Source organism: Hemiscyllium ocellatum, chromosome 12 (assembly GCF_020745735.1).
Source record: "Hemiscyllium ocellatum isolate sHemOce1 chromosome 12, sHemOce1.pat.X.cur, whole genome shotgun sequence".
Classification (NCBI taxonomy): domain Eukaryota; kingdom Metazoa; phylum Chordata; class Chondrichthyes; order Orectolobiformes; family Hemiscylliidae; genus Hemiscyllium; species Hemiscyllium ocellatum.
Window position 1 is genome coordinate 71,154,672 of NC_083412.1, and position 19,939 is coordinate 71,174,610.

The 19,939-nt window shown below is 40.0% G+C and overlaps 1 protein-coding gene across 1 annotated transcript in view; it reads right to left on the minus strand.

The window, feature by feature from the left end:
- tfg (trafficking from ER to golgi regulator) overlaps positions 1 to 19,939 on the minus strand; it is a 116,007-nt gene that overhangs the window by 22,450 nt on the left and 73,618 nt on the right. Inside the window, exon 6 of the mRNA XM_060833157.1 lies at positions 19,661 to 19,801. Coding sequence (XP_060689140.1) covers positions 19,661 to 19,801 — 141 coding nt within the window. The remainder of the gene's footprint in view (positions 1 to 19,660; positions 19,802 to 19,939) is intronic.

Below are 19,939 nucleotides of genomic sequence, written 5' to 3' on the forward strand. Positions count from 1 at the left end.
TATGTATTTTGATAACGAATAGGGGTGTCAGGGGTTCCAGCCCTCGGGGACCCACCAGGAACCCTTGATAAACTTGAAGGTGGGACCCTGTAGGGAAGAGGTAGTCTTCCCAGTAGATACAGGGGCAGCACGGTCATCGCTGAATTTTAAACCGAAGAAAGTAGACATGCCGACACGGTCAATTACTGTTTCCGGGGTGAAAGTGGAGGGATTTACTGTTCCAGTATTTGAACCTATGATGATAGAAGATCCTAAGGACAGGGTCACAGGGGAATTGTTGTATATCCCCGATATAGGAAGTAACTTACTAGGGAGAGACTTAATTATCCTCTTAGGACTGGAGATTGGAATTCAGGAAAAAGAATTAGTTGTACAAATGGCAATGTTGACAGAGGATATGGAGAGAGAGATAGACCCTATGAAACAGATGCCCTTAAAAGGGAATCAGGCAGAGGAACTTTATCAACTAAATATTGAGGAGATGAGTGAGACCAAGATGGATGAAATTTCCTGAATGATGCCTGCGAATTTCAGGAGCAATGCTTAAAAGAACAAAATGCAGAAGGTAACCAATGGTAAAGAAAGAAAAAGGGGCAATTGTGGGATATAGGAAATTTATGTTTCTTCTGCAATTCCAAAATTCATTATATTAAAAAAAACTGAACTCCATCAGTGCGTTACTGTTTCAACCAGGAGCTCAGTCAACAAGAATGCGAACTTTGTGGAGGAAATTGGTTTGCTAAGAATGTAACAAACAGTAACCCTATTTAGAAGGGCTTCGTGATAGGATGCTGTGAAAAAGCAGGATGAAGGGCAAATGGCCTGAGAACAGGAATGAGCATGTTTTTCACAGACAAGACCGGATAAGACACGAGATAAGCAGGAGGGTCTCAGGAAGTGGAGGATTTAAACTGGGGGGGAAACAATGAAATAAGAAAAAAACAAATTGTATAAATATCGAGTATTTGTTGAATTCGGTGTGTTTTTGTCCCTGCCTTGTGGACATCACACCCACTTGCAAGTGTGAAATAAAGAGCTCTGCTGATTCAGATCTTGTCTCGGACTGAAATTATTGCAGTGTGTGAGCTTTGTTTCTCACAGGTTCCTCCTCTCCGGAATTTAAATGTTATTGCAGAAGATTATGGCTAATGATTTGATTAAATGGTGTACCTGGAATATCAAGGGAAGTCACTCACTGATTAAGAGGAAGAAGGTACTCTTGAGTCTGAGAAAGGAAAAGGTGAATATTGCTTTGTTACAGGAGACACATTTGGATAACAAGGAGCATTTGGAAATGCTTTGACTGAGTTTATTTTTCATCACTGAATACTAGAACTAGGGAAGTGGCTATATTGGTTAGGAAGAATCTCCCATTTAAAGACACACACAGGAGGTTTGTAATTCTTACAGCCTTGATAAATGGGGAAGAATATGGTGTTTTAAATGCTTATTGCCCTCCAGTTCATCCCCTTAAATTTTTAGTAGACGCTTTTTCTAAACTGATAACTCTTCGAGTCCTGGCACATCATTATCGGGGGAGATTTTAACTGCTTCATGGATCCCACAGTAGACAGGTTGCCCAAATATCCCGTGATACCCTCTGTTCAAACTAAACAGTTAGTGGGCCTGTGTGGGGAGTTAGGGTTGGTGGACATCTGGAGGCATCTCCACCCTACAGGTAGGGATTTTATGTTTTTCTCCAATCTGCACAGACGTCACATCAGGATTGATTTTTTTTCCTGACCCCTGCAGTAACCCTGGATTTGGTGGCATCTTGTACGATTGGTAATATTACCATCTCTGATCATGCTCCAGTGTACCTTATTGTTAAGATTAAAGGGCATTACAGTGGGTTCGAGGTACTGGCAAATGGATCCCTTTATCCTCAAGGATAATAAGTTTGTGGAGTATTTCTCTCAGGAATTTCAGGTGTTCCTAGACATCAACACAGGCTTGGTTAATAGCTCATCCATCCTCTGGGAAACTACCAAAGCCTATGCTAGGAGGTTAGTTATTTCATATTCCGCCAGTAGGAAACGGCAGAAGGGTGAGCAGCAACGTCTCCTTGAAGCACAGTTAAAGGCAGCCGAGAAGGCCTACTTTGACAGACCCGCGTTGGTCAAACTACAAAGGATTACTGCACTACGGTCTGCATTAAATTCTGTGCTCATGCAGACGGCAAAGAAGGAGCTGGCGTTTGCAAAGCAAAGGTTATATGAGCATGGTTCAAAGTCCATTTTATTCAATTATCTGGAAAAATTAAACAAAATCTTCAAAGATGGGAGGCACTTCCAGTCTCGTAGTTGGGTCGGATAACGCTTATTAAGATGAATATTCTCCCCTGTTTGCTATACCCTATATGGATACTTCCCCTGATTTTCAATAAGCAAACACTCTGGAGACTGAACAGTTGATTCAGCTCCTTTATATGGCATCATAAGTGGCCCCTCATTAAATCAGCCAAACTGCAAATGCCTCTCAGACTGGGGGGAGTGAACCTTCCAGACATTAAAAATGACCAATTAAGCTCACTTTTGTCCTACGTCAGTGATTGGGTTTGTGGAGATCCTTCTTTAATATGGCTAGGTATCGAAACCTCCCAGGCAAGGTTCCCCCTACCAGTTTGCTGTTTTTGGACAAAATGAGGACAGTTAGGGAAGACCGCCATAACTCAACAGTCATCAATACTGTTAAAACATGGAGGGCAATTCTGCAGAGGGAAGGCAATATTGTCAAAACATTTTTGTTTACACTTATAGTGGGTATGCTGGGTTTTCAACCGGGTATGATAGATTTAGGATTTAGACATTGGGCAGCTAAGGGTGCGTCTTGCATGGGTGATTTATTTGAGGGAGATGTAATGATGTCCTTCGATCAGTTAGTATGGAAGTATGAGTTATCTAACAGAGATCTCTTTCGTTTTTTTTTTCAAATTAGGGATTTTATTCAGAAAAAGACCATACTTTTGACTGATTCCTGGAAATCCGACATACAGAGGGGGTGCTAAGGATACACTTTCTGTCAGTACTTCATATCATCAATTGGGGGGGGGTGGGGGGGTGCGCCTCCTCAGATGAGTTGGATCGACTCTGCAGGATATGGGAAAGAGAGCTGGTTGTTGAAGTCTCCTAAGAGGCAAGGGAGGATATTTGGGAGAATGCAAGGAAGATATCAATTTGCAATGGGACCCATGCTTTACAGTTAAAGATTCTCCACAGGGTCCACTTGGCTCCGGACTGTTTGTCAAAATTTAAACCAGGGGTATCCTTCAGTATGCCCCAAGTGCAAGGGTCTGTACGGGTACTCTTACCCATTGTCTCTGGTCTTGCGATAGGCTTCAAACATATTGGAGTGCTGTGACGGGCGCAATGGAGAGAATTTTGGGTGTAAGGGTGGAGAAGGACCCTATCTCTCTCTTTTTCGGCCTGCCCATTGTATTTCCTGCAGACGCGCATAAGATAAAACTTTTCAATATTCTCACGTTCTGTGCAAGAAAGAATATCTTGCTAGGTTGGATATCCGAAAACCACCCCCAGGCCTCTTGGGTTGGCAGAAGATTCTTATGGAGCATATTCCCCTGGATTTTCTTACAATTATGGTACACCACAAAACTGAGAATTTTTATAAGACATGGCAGTCCTTTTTGGAATACCTTGACACAGGTTTATCTGCCACATTAACAAGCCATAACAATTGTGTTTCCCAAGTCCAATATCTAAGGAGGAGGAACTGTGAACGTATGAGCATTTTGTTTGGCTGGGCTGAGTTACTATTTATTTGCTTCTTGGTTATTTATTTATTTAGGAGAAAGTGAGGACTGCAGATGCTAGGGATCAGATTTGAAAATGTGTTGCTGCGCTTTTCCAGCAACACATTTTCAGCTATTTATTTATTTAGTTAAATAGCCTGTTTGGGTTTTTTTAAAAATTCTATATTTTTCTATATATGTTTATACATTTGTACATGAGGGTGGGGTGAGGATATTTTTGCGTTGGTTTATTTTGTACTGTTTTGAATTGTATTGTTTCGTACATTTAATATTAAAAAAAACTATTTTTCAGTAAAAGTATATATTTTTTAAAAATCAAACAACACCAGGTTATAGTCCAACAGGTTTATTCGGAAGCACTAGCTTTCGGAGCGTCGCTCCTTCATCAGGTGATTGTGGAGAATGGACTATAAGTTGGTGTTCTGTGATTTTTAACAGTGATCAACACAACATCCAAGCACAAGACACTTTGCGATCCATTGGCAGCAGAGTCCCTAAAAAGACAAAACTACGTTGACCACAATGGCTTAGGGCAAGCTGTTAGATTGGATAATGGTCACCCACCAAACAACGCACAATATGGAGAGCTTGGTGGTAGAAGTCAACCTGTTGAGCAGCCAACATTAAGGCACAAGGATTAATGCGAGTAAGATATAACTTTATGGCAGCCTGACTTAGATAGGTGGAAGTGGTCAGCACTGATATCCCTACAGGGTAAAACTGAAGTGTGACAAATTGTGCCTCCATATTGCCTCAGAAAAGTGCCGTCTCTGGAAAGAACATGCAGCAGTCAGCAGCTGCATTAGTGACAGATAACCTATAATTCCCCTACTGCAACTGACACAGTGCCTTACTTGAATTACTGCTCCCTCTTGAAGACAAGCAATGGGTATGAATCAGTGGCAACGGTAAAAGATCAAAAAACAGGTTAAATGAGTGGACAAAACTGCTTTGGCAGGAAGAATAGAGGAACTGAATATTATTTAAATGGAGAAAGACTGTAAAATCCATCATAGAGGGATTGGGATTCCTTGTGTATGAATTACAAAAAACTACCATCAAGTTCAACAGGTAATGGGTAAAGCAAACAAAATGTTGGCCTTTATTTCAAAGGGAATGGAGTATAAAAGTAGTGATGCTTCAGACCACTGCTGGAATACTGTGAATAGATTTGGCCCCTTTATCAGAGTGAAGATATCTAGCATTGAAGGCAATCCAGACAAGATTTAAACATCTATCAGGTATGGAGGGACTGATTTAGAAGATTTTGAATAGGTTGAGCCTGTTCTCACTGGAAGTTAGAAGAATGAGTGGTGATCTTATTGAAACATACAATATCTGACAGAGCAGATACAGAAAGGTTAGTTCTCCTTGTGAGAGTGTCTAAGACCAGAGAGTATAATCTCAAAATAAGAGATTACACACTTAAGATAGAGATGAGGAGGATTTTCTTCCCTGATAAGGTAATGAATTTGTGAAATTCTTTACTACAGAGCACTAAAGAGGCTGGGTCATTAAGTTATTAAAGACTGAGATAGATTTTTTAATCAGTAAGGGCTTCAAGGGCTATAGGAAAAAGGCTAGAAAGTAGAGTTGAAGATTATCAGATGTGTTTGCAGAATTACATTTTATTTTGCTCAAAAAGTGCATGAATCCATGTAAGATTCTGCAAGCCCCTTTTTTAGAAATAGAAATGAGTCTGAACAATGGGGCACAGACAGCCAGACTTTAACCTCACACCTTCAGTGAATTATCTGAGCTGACATAGCACCTATTGTTACAGTTCACTTGAGAATGTAACTTTAAAAAAAAGTTCTGGGATTTACTTAAGAACTGAAACCAATATGGCGATTAGATTAGATTCCCTACAGTGTGGAAACAGGCCCTTCAGCCAAACAAGTCCACACCAACCCTCCAAAGAGTAACCCACCCAGACCCATTTCCCTCTGACTAATGCACTTAACACTATGGGCAATTTAGCATGGTCAATTCATCTGACCTGCACACCTTTGGACTGTGAGAGGAAACTGGTGCACTCGGAGGAAACTCGCGCAGACACGGCGAGAATGTGCAAACTCCACACAGTTGCCCAAGGCTGGAATCGAACCTGGGTCCCTGGCACTGAGAGGCAGCAGTGCTAACCACTGAACCACTGCGCTGCCCAAGTGTACTGTTCAGATTTCACTTCCTCCATGGCTGTGTCCCTCCTAACCTTTGTAACCTAATCCAGTCTTACAAGTCTCCCAGAATACTGTTCGTCCAATTCAGAGCATTTGTTTATCCCCTCAGCATTCACGACCAAATTTATAGCAATTTCTGTCTGAAAATTTTTGAATTTCCTCTTTAAACTCATCCTCCATGAGAGACTTAAACAATCCAAGTCTTCTTCAATATATCAACTCCGTTGCATCACACTGTAAACTTCTGCTATAAATTCTGTGTCTTACGATCTTTTACTCCACAACCATCTGATGGAGTAGCAGCGTTCTGAAAGCTATAGCTTCCAAATAAACCTGATGGACTATAACCTAATGTTGTGTGATTTTTAACTTCATACACCCCAGTCCAATACCAGAACCTCCAAATCGGATCAGCCTTAATCTCATCAAATGATTGAGTTTGCTCTAGGAGCGGAATGGTTTTAAAAAAGACTAGCTTAAAACAGACAACAGTCTTGAAATAAAAGAAAATACATAAATCTAATGTTTAAAACAAAAGCTGAGAAATTTTATATACATGTTCCAACAGGATTCTTTAATTTTATAAGTTGACGGAACTAGTTTGGTTTTTTATAGTGTATGTGGAAGGCACACATAATAATTATTTTATGAGACAGCATTATATTGGAAATACAAAGAAAAGGGAGCGTGGATTTTTGTACATGACAAAAAAAAATTCTATTCATCGGGATTCTCAGAGTTGGTGAGGATTACAAGCAACATGCTTCATATTTTCTAGAATTGGTGTCCCTGCATTTATACTGATTTATAAATGTTCACATCCATCAAAATTCAAAACATATTTTAAGATGCACTTGCCTATAACTGGGTGGGGCATTATATGTGACTGTGACCATAGTTCTCAATCTTTCAGTTCCTTTTGTCTAGTTGACCCCACTATCATCCTGCAACAGCTTTAGCTTGATTCTACTCTTACCTAATCATACCAAAACAAATCACCTCTGACGTCTTCTTTTCTTCCACCGTTACCTATGCTATCTGCAATAGGATCTATAGTTAGCTCCCCTACTATTTCTCATTTACATGCTGCCTCTTGATGACATAACTTAAAACATAATAGTTTTCACATTATAGTGACCTCGCACAACTATAAGTTATCACTAGTTTTCTGGCTCTTCCATTATCTAGATTAACTAAAATTTCCTTGAATTAAATATCGGAAGGCCAAAGCTTCGGTTCCCACTATAAATTCCATCCCACAATCAGCTGCTGTTCTGACAAACGTGCAAGCTCAGATCTGCATTTATTTTCATTACTTCCAAAATATTTCCATTCAGAATTTGCATTCTCCAATTCAAACCTTCTAAACTACTGTACATTTTACATCTATTTAAATTTTTGACAAAGAGTTAACAAATAACAATAACTCTGAATTCTGAAGAAAGGTCAGAAACATTGTTTTCTCTCCACAGCTGCCAGACCTGCTGAGTTTCTCTGCAATTTCTGTTTTGTGTATTCCATTGGGACGATCTTGTTCACACCTTGCATTTAAGACCATAAAACATAAAAACAGAAATTATGCCATTCAGACCATTGAGTCTGTTCTGCCATTCAATCATGGCTGATAAGGTTCTCAATCCCATTCTCCCCGTAACTCTTGATGCTCAAGAACCTATCTATCTCAGTCTTAAATACACTCAATGACCTGGCCTCCACTGCCATTTGAGGCAATGAATTCCAGAGATTCGCCACTCTGTGAATTCCGTTCATCTCGTAAAAATGGGATGCATTATTATGGTAATCCACACTGCCCCTAGGATGTGTGGAAAATTTATTGTTCCAAACCTAGTCAAGCCCCCTCCCTCACCTCTTCTTCCAGCACCCCGATTAGAATATCACCAGGATTATCCGAATTAAAATGGAACTTTTAGCCTGGGAATCACTTTTTGACAAGATGCAATGTCAATTCACTCTATTTAACAAGACACCTTTGCCTGAAAGTTTATACTTACACTGAAATACTGTTGCAGTGACTTGAACATTTTGGTGGCAAATCACTATCAACTGATAATGTAGAACAAATGTGATTCTGGACTTCATTGTAAGTAACAAAACCAGGCAATTGGTTGAAGTAATTGTGGAGGAGCACTTTTCAGACAGTGATTAAAGCTCCTTAGATTCAAGATTGTTATGGAAAATGACAGGGATGGACCTGGAATCAAAATTCTAAATGGGAGGAGGAGAGGAGCGATTTTGATAACATCAGGTATGATTGGGTCAAAGTGGACTGGGAACAGGTACTTTTATGTAAATCTGTGTCACAGCAGTGGGACACATTCAAGGAGGAAGTAGGGAGACCAGGATCAACATGTTCCAATAAAGACAAAATGTGAGACCAATAAATTCTGTGAATTTTGATATCAAGGGATTGCATGAAAAGAAAAAGGGAGACTACGGCAGAAACTGAGGGCTCAAAGCAAAAGGCCTACAGGAGTGCAGAATGTACAGAGGGAAACTTAAAAAGGCAAATCAGGCAAACAAAAAAATGGCAAGAAAGAATAATGGCAGGTAAAATAAAGGATAACCCTAAGTTACTTTACAAGTACCCGAAAACTCTGTGGGAGGCTAGAGAAATTATTGCTGGGCCTCTTGCTGAGATATTTGTATCATCGATAGCCACAGGTGAGGTGCCGGAAGACTGGAGGTTGGCTAACGTGGTGCCACTGTTTAAGAAGGTGGTAAGGACAAGCCAGGGAACTATAGGCCAGTGAGCCTGACGTCGGTGGTGGGCAAGTTGTTGGAGGGAATCCTGAGGGACAGGATGTACATGTATTTGAAAAGGCAAGGACTGATTAGGGATAGTCAACATGGTTTTGTGCATGGGAAATCATGCCTCACAAACTTGATTGAGTTTTTTGAGGAAATAACAAAGCGGGTTGATGAGGGCAGAGCGGTAGGTGTGATCTATATGGACTTCAGTAAGGCGTTCAAAAAGGTTCTTTCCAATAGGAAGGAGACCAGAATTGCACGCAATATTCCAACAGTGGCCTAACCAATGTAGTGTACAGCTACAACATGAACTCCCAACTCCTGTACTCAATACTCCAAACAATAAAGGAAAGCATACCAAACACCTTCTTCACTATCCTATTTACCTGTGACTCCACTTTCAAGGAGCTATGAACCTGCACTCCAAGGTCTCTTTGTTCAGCAACACTCCCTAGGACCTTACCATTAAGAGTATAAGTCCTGCTAAGATTTGCTTTCCCAAAATGCAGCACCTATCGGAATTAAACTCCACCTGCCACTTCTCAGCCCATTGGGCCATCTGATTAAGATCCTATTGTAATCTGAGGTAACCCTCTTTGCTGTCCACTACACCTCCAATTTTGGTGTCATCTGCAAGCTGACTAACTGTACCTCTTATGCTCGCATCCAAATCATTTATGTAAATGACAAAAAGTAGAGGCCTCAGCACCGACCCTTGTGGCACTCCACTGGTCACAGACCTCCAGTCTGAAAAACAACCCTCCACCACCACCCTCTGTCTTCTACCTTTGAGCCAGTTCTGTATCCAAATGGCATGGGTTGGACCGAAGGGTCTGTTTCCATGCTGTACATCTCTATGATTCTAAGTACTTTAAATAAGGGAAAGAGGAAAGCTCACAGTGGCAATTTCTATGTGGAGCCAAAGGGTGAAGGTGAAGTTCTAATTCAATATTTTGTGTAGGCGCTCACAAGTGAGGTAGACAACTTAGGTATAGAAAACAGGGAGAAGGACTGTGATAGACTTAATGAAATTACCATAGAAAGAGAGATGGTTTTGAGCGATCTGGTAGGCTTAAAAGTAAATAAATTTCAATGGCTGGATGAAATGTATTCCAGGCTGTTAAGTGAGGGACATTAGTGATAGTTTTCGATTCCTTTGTTGTCAAAGAAGAGAGGCCAGAGGACTGGAGGACAGCTGATGAGGTACCATTATTCACGGAAGGAGTCAGGGATAAGGCAGGAAACTACAGGCCAGTCAGACTAACCTCAGTGGTGGTGACACAATTGGAAGCAACTCTGAGGGACAGAATTAACCTGCAATTGAAGAGGTAGAGATTAATCAAGAAGAGTCAACATGATTTTGCTCAAGGGTGGTCATGTCTGGTCAATTTAATTGAAATTTCTGAGGAGGTAACCAGGTGTATAGATGAGAGCAACACATTCAACATTCTGCTTGAATTTCAGCAAGGCTTTTGATAGGGCCCCGAATGGGATACTGGCAAAGAAAGTAAGAGCCCATGGGACCCAAGGAAATTCGGCTAATTTAGACTAATTAATTGTAAGGCTGATCTGTAAGTTCACAGATAACATGATAATTGGTGGGGTGGTAAATAGCAAGAAGGATTGCCTTAGATTACAAGAGGATATAGATAGACTGGTCAGAGAAAATGGAATTCAATTCAAATAAGTATGAGGTGAGGCCAACTGTTGAAAATGAAGTTAGAATAGTTTGTTTTTGACTGGCACAGAGTCAGTGGGCCATAGTTTTTTTTTTGTGCTCTATGACTCTATTACTCAGCGCATTCATAAATCAGAATGTGCTTGTTTTCAATGAGCTGAGAGTTTTGGCCAGAATAAACACCGAATTCGCCATTTGAAATCTTCCAAAGTCATGGCCAGGACATCTCAACTTAGCAATTTAACCACCCTTAGTTGACATGTACCTTTCTCAACTGTCAATTTAACATCATGCCATGAGTGCTGAGCATACATTGGCTATTCCTCAGACATGAATTAAAGTACAAACAAAGCAATAGCTGTCTTCACATGAACATTCCGTTTTTCCCCTTCTTCACATTTCCCTCTCATCATGCCTCTTTGGCTAGTAGCATTGAGTCTTTGTCTCATAAACCACGGTATAGCTGCAGGGGGATGGTATCAAGCTTCATTTTCTTTGTGGAGAAAGTGAGGACTGCAGATGCTGGAGATCAGAGCTGAAAATGTGTTGCTGGAAAAGCCCTTTTCCTGAAGAAGGGCTCATGCAAAGATTCTCCTGGTCTTTGGATGCTGCCTGACCTGCTGCACTTTTCCAGCAACACATTTTTAGTTCAATTTCTTTGTAGCAGCCAAGAGTACTGAACAGTTGTATTCTGCAATAGAGTTAATGCTCATATGAAAGTATGAAAATAAACTGGCTTCAGGACCAGGTTAAGACTATAAAAGGAACATAGCAGGTATGTTCTACACATTATCCAAATAATACATGAACAGATAGTTGAAACAGGAATAATGCAACAATATTTGCTCAGCAGCGTAAAATGAAATGTTTACCATCAATTCTATCATTATTCAGTGCTGACTGATAGGTTGATCTTCAGAGGCTTTTGAATCATTAAACACTAATGAATCCTAACGAATGGCTGAGATCTACATAGAGATATGATGGAAACATATGCCATGGAAATACACAAACCAAATTCTATTGTCCTCCTGCTTATCAAGCAGTGTAGGAAATACACTTCAGAAAGGAAATGTTAATATCTTATAGGTAGATTCTATCAGTTTGCTTCTTACTTGGCAAGGTGCTCTTATGCATTATTCTATCAGTAAATTCATATCGGAGCTTTACACCATCAAAATGAGCAACTTTGCTAACTAAGATTCAGGAGAACTTTTCTTTTGCATATGGTTGCCAGAATTCATTGCTGTTAATAGTCAGCTGCATCGCTTTGGATCTGGAGTCACATGTAGGCCAGGCCAGGTAAGAAAAGCTGATTTCATTCCCTAAAAGACACCAGTGAATCAGACTTTTTTTTTAAAATGGCAATTGATTATGTGGTGAGTTTTTATCAAGTGACTTCAAATTTCACCACCTATCATAGAGGGATTTGAACCCACGTCCCCAGAAAATTAGTCCAATATTCTGAATTGCTAGTTTAGTGACATTGCCACTAAGCCACTATGTCACCTTGAAGTTGGTTATGGTCCAGAACAGGCATCCCAGTGTTTATTTCCATTACAAAAGAACTTCGATTATCTGGCATTTGATTATCCGAATATCGGATTATCTGGCAAGATCGCAAGATACCGATTCCCGGCTAAACTATATTATCTGGCATTCAATTATCTGGAATTCGATTAACCTGATCGAAATACTGCCTGCCCGTCCTTCGGATAATCGAAGTTCCTCTGTACTTGATAATGCAGCTCGGGAGTAAGTTAACATTCTATATTAATGCCCAATAAGCCATGTACAAAAGCACAAAGTTTTAAGTCAGACAGTAGTCCAATTGCTTATGAACACAAGTTGGAACACTGGGAAAAGCATTAATAACAACCCAGCAATTTAGCTGGGTTCAATTTAGAAAACTCAGTACCAAAATTCCATCTTCCAAATTACTATCTGAACATTTCTCACGAGGCGAGGTCTGTCAAACTAGGTTTGTATCAGAAGTTCAGATGGGTAAGAAGTAACTTGATTGAATCATAAAAGATCCTGAGGGTTCTTGACTGGGTGGATGCGATAAGAATGTTTGCAAAATTACAAGGTTGATGAATTCCACTGTGTGCATCCAGCTCTGCACCAACTCCCACATGCCCTTCACTGCATCTTGCATGCTAATCTACTTTTTTTTCCCCATTAACAAGCTGCCTTCATCATCAATTTCAGGGTATTGCCACAAATGAGAAACAGATCTTAAAAAGCAGATGAGATTCAAAATGCAAGTTAATGTCTGGAGGCAGGGCAGGACTAACAATGCTTCCTTGAGTGCAAACATCCTTATAAAGAAAGCTGTCCATTCCAGGACATTCTGATGGCAGTGAGTAGCTTCAGGTTATGGTGAATAGTAGATACTTAATGAGGTAAATTTGGTAAGATATGTAAAGAAAACTTGCTAGGCCTCAGAGTTAAACCCAACAAAACTGGCACTTAGCCAAAAAAACCATCATGCCATGTTTCACCATCACTCTCATTGTCAAGCTTGCTGTCTATTTTGATGGTCATATGTATTCCTGGATTACCATTGAAATTCAATCTTGAGTTTCCCTGAAATAAAATCTATATTCAGCTGTTTTCTATAATGCTAATGATGATGCAAGAAAAGGCAAATATAAAATCCTACAATATCTTACACACAGCTGGATGAACACTCAGCTATCTCGCCTGTGTCAGCTCACCTGACCTTTTCCCAAGTCAGGACTATCTACTTGATATACTACTTGTCTATCAAGTATCTTATATTCATACATAGCATCTTTAACATTGTAAAAACTTCTTAAGACCCCCCACAAATGTCAAGTATTTTGCCAAATCCGAAGTCATATGACATCATGTTATACTGCAACAGGTTTATCTGAAATTACAAGCTTTCAGAGTGCTGCTCCTTCCTCCGCTGAAGTTAGGTGAAACACGCTTCATCTGATGAAGGAGCAGCACTCCAAAAGCTTGCAATTTTAAATAAACCTGTTGGACTATAACATGGCGTCGGGTGACTTCTGTTTTTGTCCACCTCAGTCCAACACTGGCACTGCCACATCAAATCTTTTGAAGGACAAATGTTTTTCAAGAGACCACTCAAACAGTGGAGGTAAATGTGAAGAGGTGTAAAGGTTTAAAAGTCCTTGACCAAGAAGTTTGTGCACTCTGCCACCAAGTAAGGCTGGAAGAGATTGCAGAGTAGGCTAGGAGATTTATGCATTTTTTTGGCAATGGGTGATGGATGGATAAATCAACTGAATGAACTGCAGATGAGGACAAACAATGTAGATTAGCATGCAAGAGGAAGTGTAAAGCATGTGTGAGTTGGTGCAAAACTGGATGTACACAGTGAAATTGATCAATCAAGTAATTTTACAAACATAGACCTGACATATAGATAGATACATTCTAAAGTTCAGTGGCATCAGAATCCCTGTAAGAAGTCTGAAGGTCTGTTCATGGCAGATATTTCACATTGTTCTTCATTTATGTGTTACATTACCAGATCCCTTTATTGTACAATCAGGTATAAAAAAAAACTTCATTCAGCTTACACAAGGTATGTGATTCTTTTCTGCTTTGTATGTCATGCAGACTTCAAAAAGTTTTTGTTTAAACTCAACAGATTAAGTGGCATATTTTAAAGACCTCAAAAAACTTTGTCAGTTGACTAATTTCTGGATACAAACAACTTACATTGAACAGTGCAGATTAAATTCCCGGACCGGTTGAGGTTACCATGAAGGTCCTGCCTTCTCAACCTTGCCTGCAGTGTAGTCACATATAGGTTAAACCATCACTGACTTTATCTATCTAAGGAATGAGCAACCCTATAGTCCCCTGGGACTATTGCGACTTTGTCTTTAAAATAATAATCACTATTCGTCCAAGTGGTCTTGTGAATACACGATGCTTTTATGCATCCACAAAAATCTTGTTTCTCAAATACTTTGCTGCAAAATTGTCAAGAAAAATCTGACAAAGTCGAGAGTGTGGTGCTGGAAAAGCACAGCAGGTCAGGCAGCATCAGAGGAGCAGGAAAAATTGACATTTCGGGCATAAGCCCTTCATCGGGGATATCAAGGACTTATGCCTGAAATGTCGATTCTCCTGCTCCTTGGATGCTGCCTGACCTGCTGTGCTTTTACAGCACAACTATCTCGACTCTGATCGCCAGCATCTGCAGTCCTCACTTTCTGCGAAGGAACCCTGACACACCGACAGTGGGAATTTAAAAAATATTACAGAAGGTTTGATACAATATAAATTTTGATTCCATATACCTGCGAAGTGATCAACCTTATCACCGCCCCCCTACCCACATGATACTTTCTTTTACATTTGTATGTCATTAAGCGAAGATAGGTAAACCTGTTCAAGTAAATTGCTACAATAACCATGCTGTGAATATGAAGGCATGAACCCCACATAACAAAGACGATTTCTTGCAGATCACAGAATCCAAAGTCAAATAGCAGTGTACTCCTGGAAATATGTAATCATTACAAATATTCCAATCAACAGACAAAACAGCAGGCATAAGAGGCCACTTTTAAATTCACAACATTAAGTAATTTTCTTGGAATAAAACAATCAAATGTTAACAAATAGGAGCTCAAAATGCAACATTGTCAGCACACATTGTTGTAAAATAAAAACAAATTTCGTTCCAGCCATGCTAATTTCCTAACATTAGAAGCAACTCTATGCTTTACTATTGACAGCTTTGATCAAACAGAAAAGCACAACAATTATGCTGGTGTTTGCTATAACCAATTTCGGGACTGGAACACTATATCAATTACGGAGCCAGTTTCAGGCCAGGAATTTGATGTCAAATAATATCCTTAAAAGTTGTAAAACTGTTTTCTCTACCTCAATTAAATAAATGCTTTTAAAGTGCAAGTTTTAAAAACTGAGCTATGAAAAGTAGAACATTTGACCAAACTGTATTGGTTATATTCTTACCTTCACTTTTGTTATTTAAACTTGGTCATTTCAACCGTCTCAAGTCACAGCCAGTAAATTCAACATCAGGAAAAATGATCTGCCAATGGTGGCAGGACTGACAACTTGCTGAAGTGTTGCCTCCAGCCTAGAGGAAGTGGTGACAAGGGTGGGTGTTTATAGTGGAGTCAAAGAGGAAAGCTTTGGTTTTCCCAATATTTAGCCTCAGGAAATTGTACCTTCCCAACCCTAGGTATTAAACAGGAAATAATTAAGAAAGTGACAGTGGACAAAATGAGAAATATGGCAAAAGAGTGAGTGGCACATACATAAACTCTGAATAAGCAATGCGGAAACCCTGCACAGTAAATAAAACCCAGCATAGTTCCAAAAACAAACCCTTCTTTGTCCATACAGAGTTGAAGCAACAATCTTCATTCCTCCAGCATTAAATGCAATAGTGGTAATGTTACTGGGGAGACAATCCTGAGGTGCACAGTCAGACTCCAGGGATACACGCTCAACTCCCATCATGGCAGCTGAGGAAACTTTAAGTTAAACGAATTATTATGCAAAAAGAACCATCAGTATTGATCATGGAATTATTGGACTCCACACCTCCCCCTACCTCTCCTCCCTACACAAAAAAAATCCAATTAGTTCATTTACATCCTTTACAAAATAAAATTTTACCTGGTCTGCCTTAAGTGGGAGCCCAACCGACAGAAACATAGTTTAAGTGCCCTACGAAATGACATAGCAAGTGATTCCAATGTATAAACTGTTGATGTAAAATAAAGGGACTGACCTAGGTGCCAGAAATGTCAAAGACATACTCTGTTCAGACAACACTACAAAGACCTTCTCATTAGCATGTGTTCCCAAAATTGAGACAGTAGGGCTTGTTAGGCAACAACTGAGAGTCATACTTATCCTTAATCGTACCTTAAAACCAGTATTCAATACACATACATCACCATGGTTGTGTACATTCTGTCCTAACTAAGACAAAACTACTAGAGGTGGAATGCTGTAGTTTACAGAGAGAGAGGGTGGCTCTATATGCAGAAATAACATGTGATTGATGGAGCTAAGTGATCCCACATCAGATCAGATCTAAACTCTGCAGGTCTGCCATGTTCAGTTGTGAATGGTGGTGGATAATTAAAAACAAACTAGAGGCAAAGACTTCACAAATAGCTCAGTCCTTAATGGTGGCAGCAGCCATTGCATCAGTGCAAAGAATAAGACTAATGCATTTGTAACTATATTCATTCAGAAGCAATAAATGGATAATTCATCTTGCTCTCCTCAAGATGCCCAGCATCACAGATTCATACCATGTGAAAGAAGTGGATGAAGACATCAGACTTAGTAAAGACTTTGAGCCCTGACTGTATCTCGGCTGTAATATTGAACTCTCGTGCTTGAGAACTAGCAGCATCATTAGCCAAACAATTCCCGTGATAAAACTGGTATCTATCCAACAATGCAGAAATTTTCTTAGGTCCGTTCTGTCCACAAAGGGCAGGACAACACTGATCTAGCCGAGTATCATCTCATTAGCTTACTTTCAATCAGGTGTAAAGCGAAATAGATACCATTAACAGTGCTATCAAGTGACAGCTATTCAACAACAGCCACTCATAAATACACAGTTTGAGTTGTATCAACAGCACTCAGCTTCAGAAGTCATTACAGCCTCACCCATGGGGTAAGATGGCATCAATAAGTCCTAGCAAAATTGAAGTTAATGGCATCACAAAGTAAACTCTTCAATTGTTTGAAGTCATAGCTTGCACAAAAGATTTTGGAAGCCAATCATCTCCAGAATACTGCTGCAGAAGTACCTCAGATTAGTGACCTAAGCTCAACTATCTATAGCTACATCATCAACCAAAATCACAGTTAGTGCAAAGTAATTTAGAGATTAAATATGGATTTCTAAATATTCCAAAGAGTTTCAATGTCTTATTTGTAATCCCATCTCTTGTAAACAATTCAGTTAGGGATGGGCAATAAATATTGGCCCAACCAGCAATATCCACATCCCACAAGTACTTAGATAAGAAACAATAGCTCTCAAATAGTTTAAACAAATAGTGCAGCAACATACCATTGCACAAATGCAAAGATATGCATCACAGAAGCGATTATCACCAAGACTGCTTGTTCAGGCACATAAAACCATGCACATGTAGATGGCTCTAGGCTGCAATCTTAAACATCAGTTTGTGTTGGGAATTTGGACTCAGCTTTTGAATAAAAAGTCTTTTATTATTATCAATGGATTATCTGAAAAGTGTCACATTGTTGAACAAAGATATTTTGTCAAAACATTTCGCCTTGCACTATCAGGGCAATTTGCAAGAAAACCAATTAAATAGGAAAGCCACCATGTTTACTGTACAAAACGACAGCATTGATAAGTTAGTAAGTGGACTGATCGTTATATTCTCCTTGGAAATGACTGTACCAATGCTGACAATTGACTTAACTACCAAGATGTTTTTAAGAAATTAAATCGGATAAGTCGACTCTCATTATTTAAAGCATTGCATTGAGAAATGAATTAGCAAACACCTGTTTACTATTTTGAGCTGAAAAAGGCAGTGTGTTTGTGCTATTTCTGTGGGCAAAACAAAGAATGTGTATTAATTTAGGTATCTTGCAGTTCACGCAAAAATACCTCACGACAAGCCAAAGTGACAATCTAAATTGGTGCTGAGTATAATTCTTCGCATATACAGAGGAACCTCGATTATCCGAATACCAATGATCTGAAAACTGGATTATTCAAAGAAGATCTCGAGGTCCCAATCGAAACATTACATCAAAGACGTGTTTCCAACAGTCATCGTGTCTTTTGTTTACACTGATTAAACAGGCACCGTCTTCAAATGACTGACCTCAGCCTCACTCTCTCCCCCCACACGCTTTCCCTGCAGTTCTACAGAGGGGTGTACCCTAAACCCCCCTTCCCCAGATAATCTCTCCAACATTGTCCTGTACAGGGCAAACGTGGAACCTGTCAAAAAGTTGGAGTAAAAAGTTGTGTATATGGCTGTTGCTGAGGGCGGGGGTTGGATCGGGTTAGGGAGCTGGGGGTGGGGTTGGACAGGGTTGGGGGGATGGAGGCAGGCGGGGGGGTGGTGTTGGGTGGCGAGGTTGGATGGGTTTGGGGTTCTGGGGGCAGGCGGGGGGGGCAATTTTGGACAGGGTTGAAGGGACAGGCGGGGGGGGGCGGTGTTGGGAGGCTGGTGTTGGACAGGTTTGAGGGCTGGGTTGGATGGGGTTCTGGGGGGCGCGGTGTTGGGGGTGGGGTCTCACTCGCTGTCTGCTGCTGCTAGTCTCCTGAACGGGGAACAGACTTTAAACAGAGCTCCAGAGGAATGATATTTAATCGATTAACTGAATAATCGATTATCCGAACAAAATAGTCCCCGCCAATCTCATTCAGATGATCGATGCTCCCCTGTACAGGATTATCCAGCAACTGTTGTCCAGTTTATGATTGCCAGCAACTTTCTTTTGCTCTCAAACACAAATCTCTGGATATACCAAGATTCCATCCTTGATTACATACCTTAATCTTAATTAGATGCATCATTCTAACATCTCATATAGGTATTAAGTAATTTTCAAAATTTATTATGATGACAGCCAGCTCTGCATATCTTCTACCTCCACAGCCCTCAATCCACATCCTGTGGCAACACATATATTGCTGAATTGTTTGCCTGACATTAAATCACTCAGAGTCATAAAGTCCTCCTATAAACATTATGATGATCAAATTGACCTCTGTTAGCTCTAATTTGTAACTCTGTAGCTTTGCCTGATTCTGGTTGTCCTCCTCTCTGCTCATCGAGATTGAGTCGCATGCTGTAAAACCTCAGCGTGCTTCCTCTTCCATCTAACATGCTCCCTTAGTGTTCATCTCTCATGATTAAAGCTTCCTATATATCCTCTGCTTTCACTCTGAGCAGGAGATTCAGCTAATCTGATCCTTCAAATACTTCTTTGAAGATTATTTTGTTTCTTCTTTCTTGAATTAAGGGTCATCTTAAACATCTCAACCACGAAAGCTCATTTCTCTGATTTTGCTTTGATCATTTGATGTCCTTATTTCCTCTGAAATGCATTCTGATTTTGATGACAGCATATATAAGTGCAAGCAGGACTGAAATAAAATCCTAAACAAAAATTGATTTATTTTATAATTTTAAAGTCACAAAGTTTGTGGGGTACTTTGGTATTAATTGAGATTTGTTAATAAGGGATTGGACTCTTTACCTTCCATTTGACCAGCCTGAGGTTGAACCGCTGTGTAAGATTGTTGATGTTGTGGAGCACCAGGCTGATGAGCTGCAGATGAAGAGGAGGCAATACTGTCAGGTGTTCCAGATCGTTCATCTACTGGAGCACTTGGAGGGCCTGAAAAACAATTGTTTAATGATGCTGAGCAAAAATACAGTAATCAGTAGGAAAAGCAGAATTTATATTGCAGATATTCTTCCCAAACTTCTGCATAACCGAATTTACATCAGAAAAACGTACAAATTACAACATAGA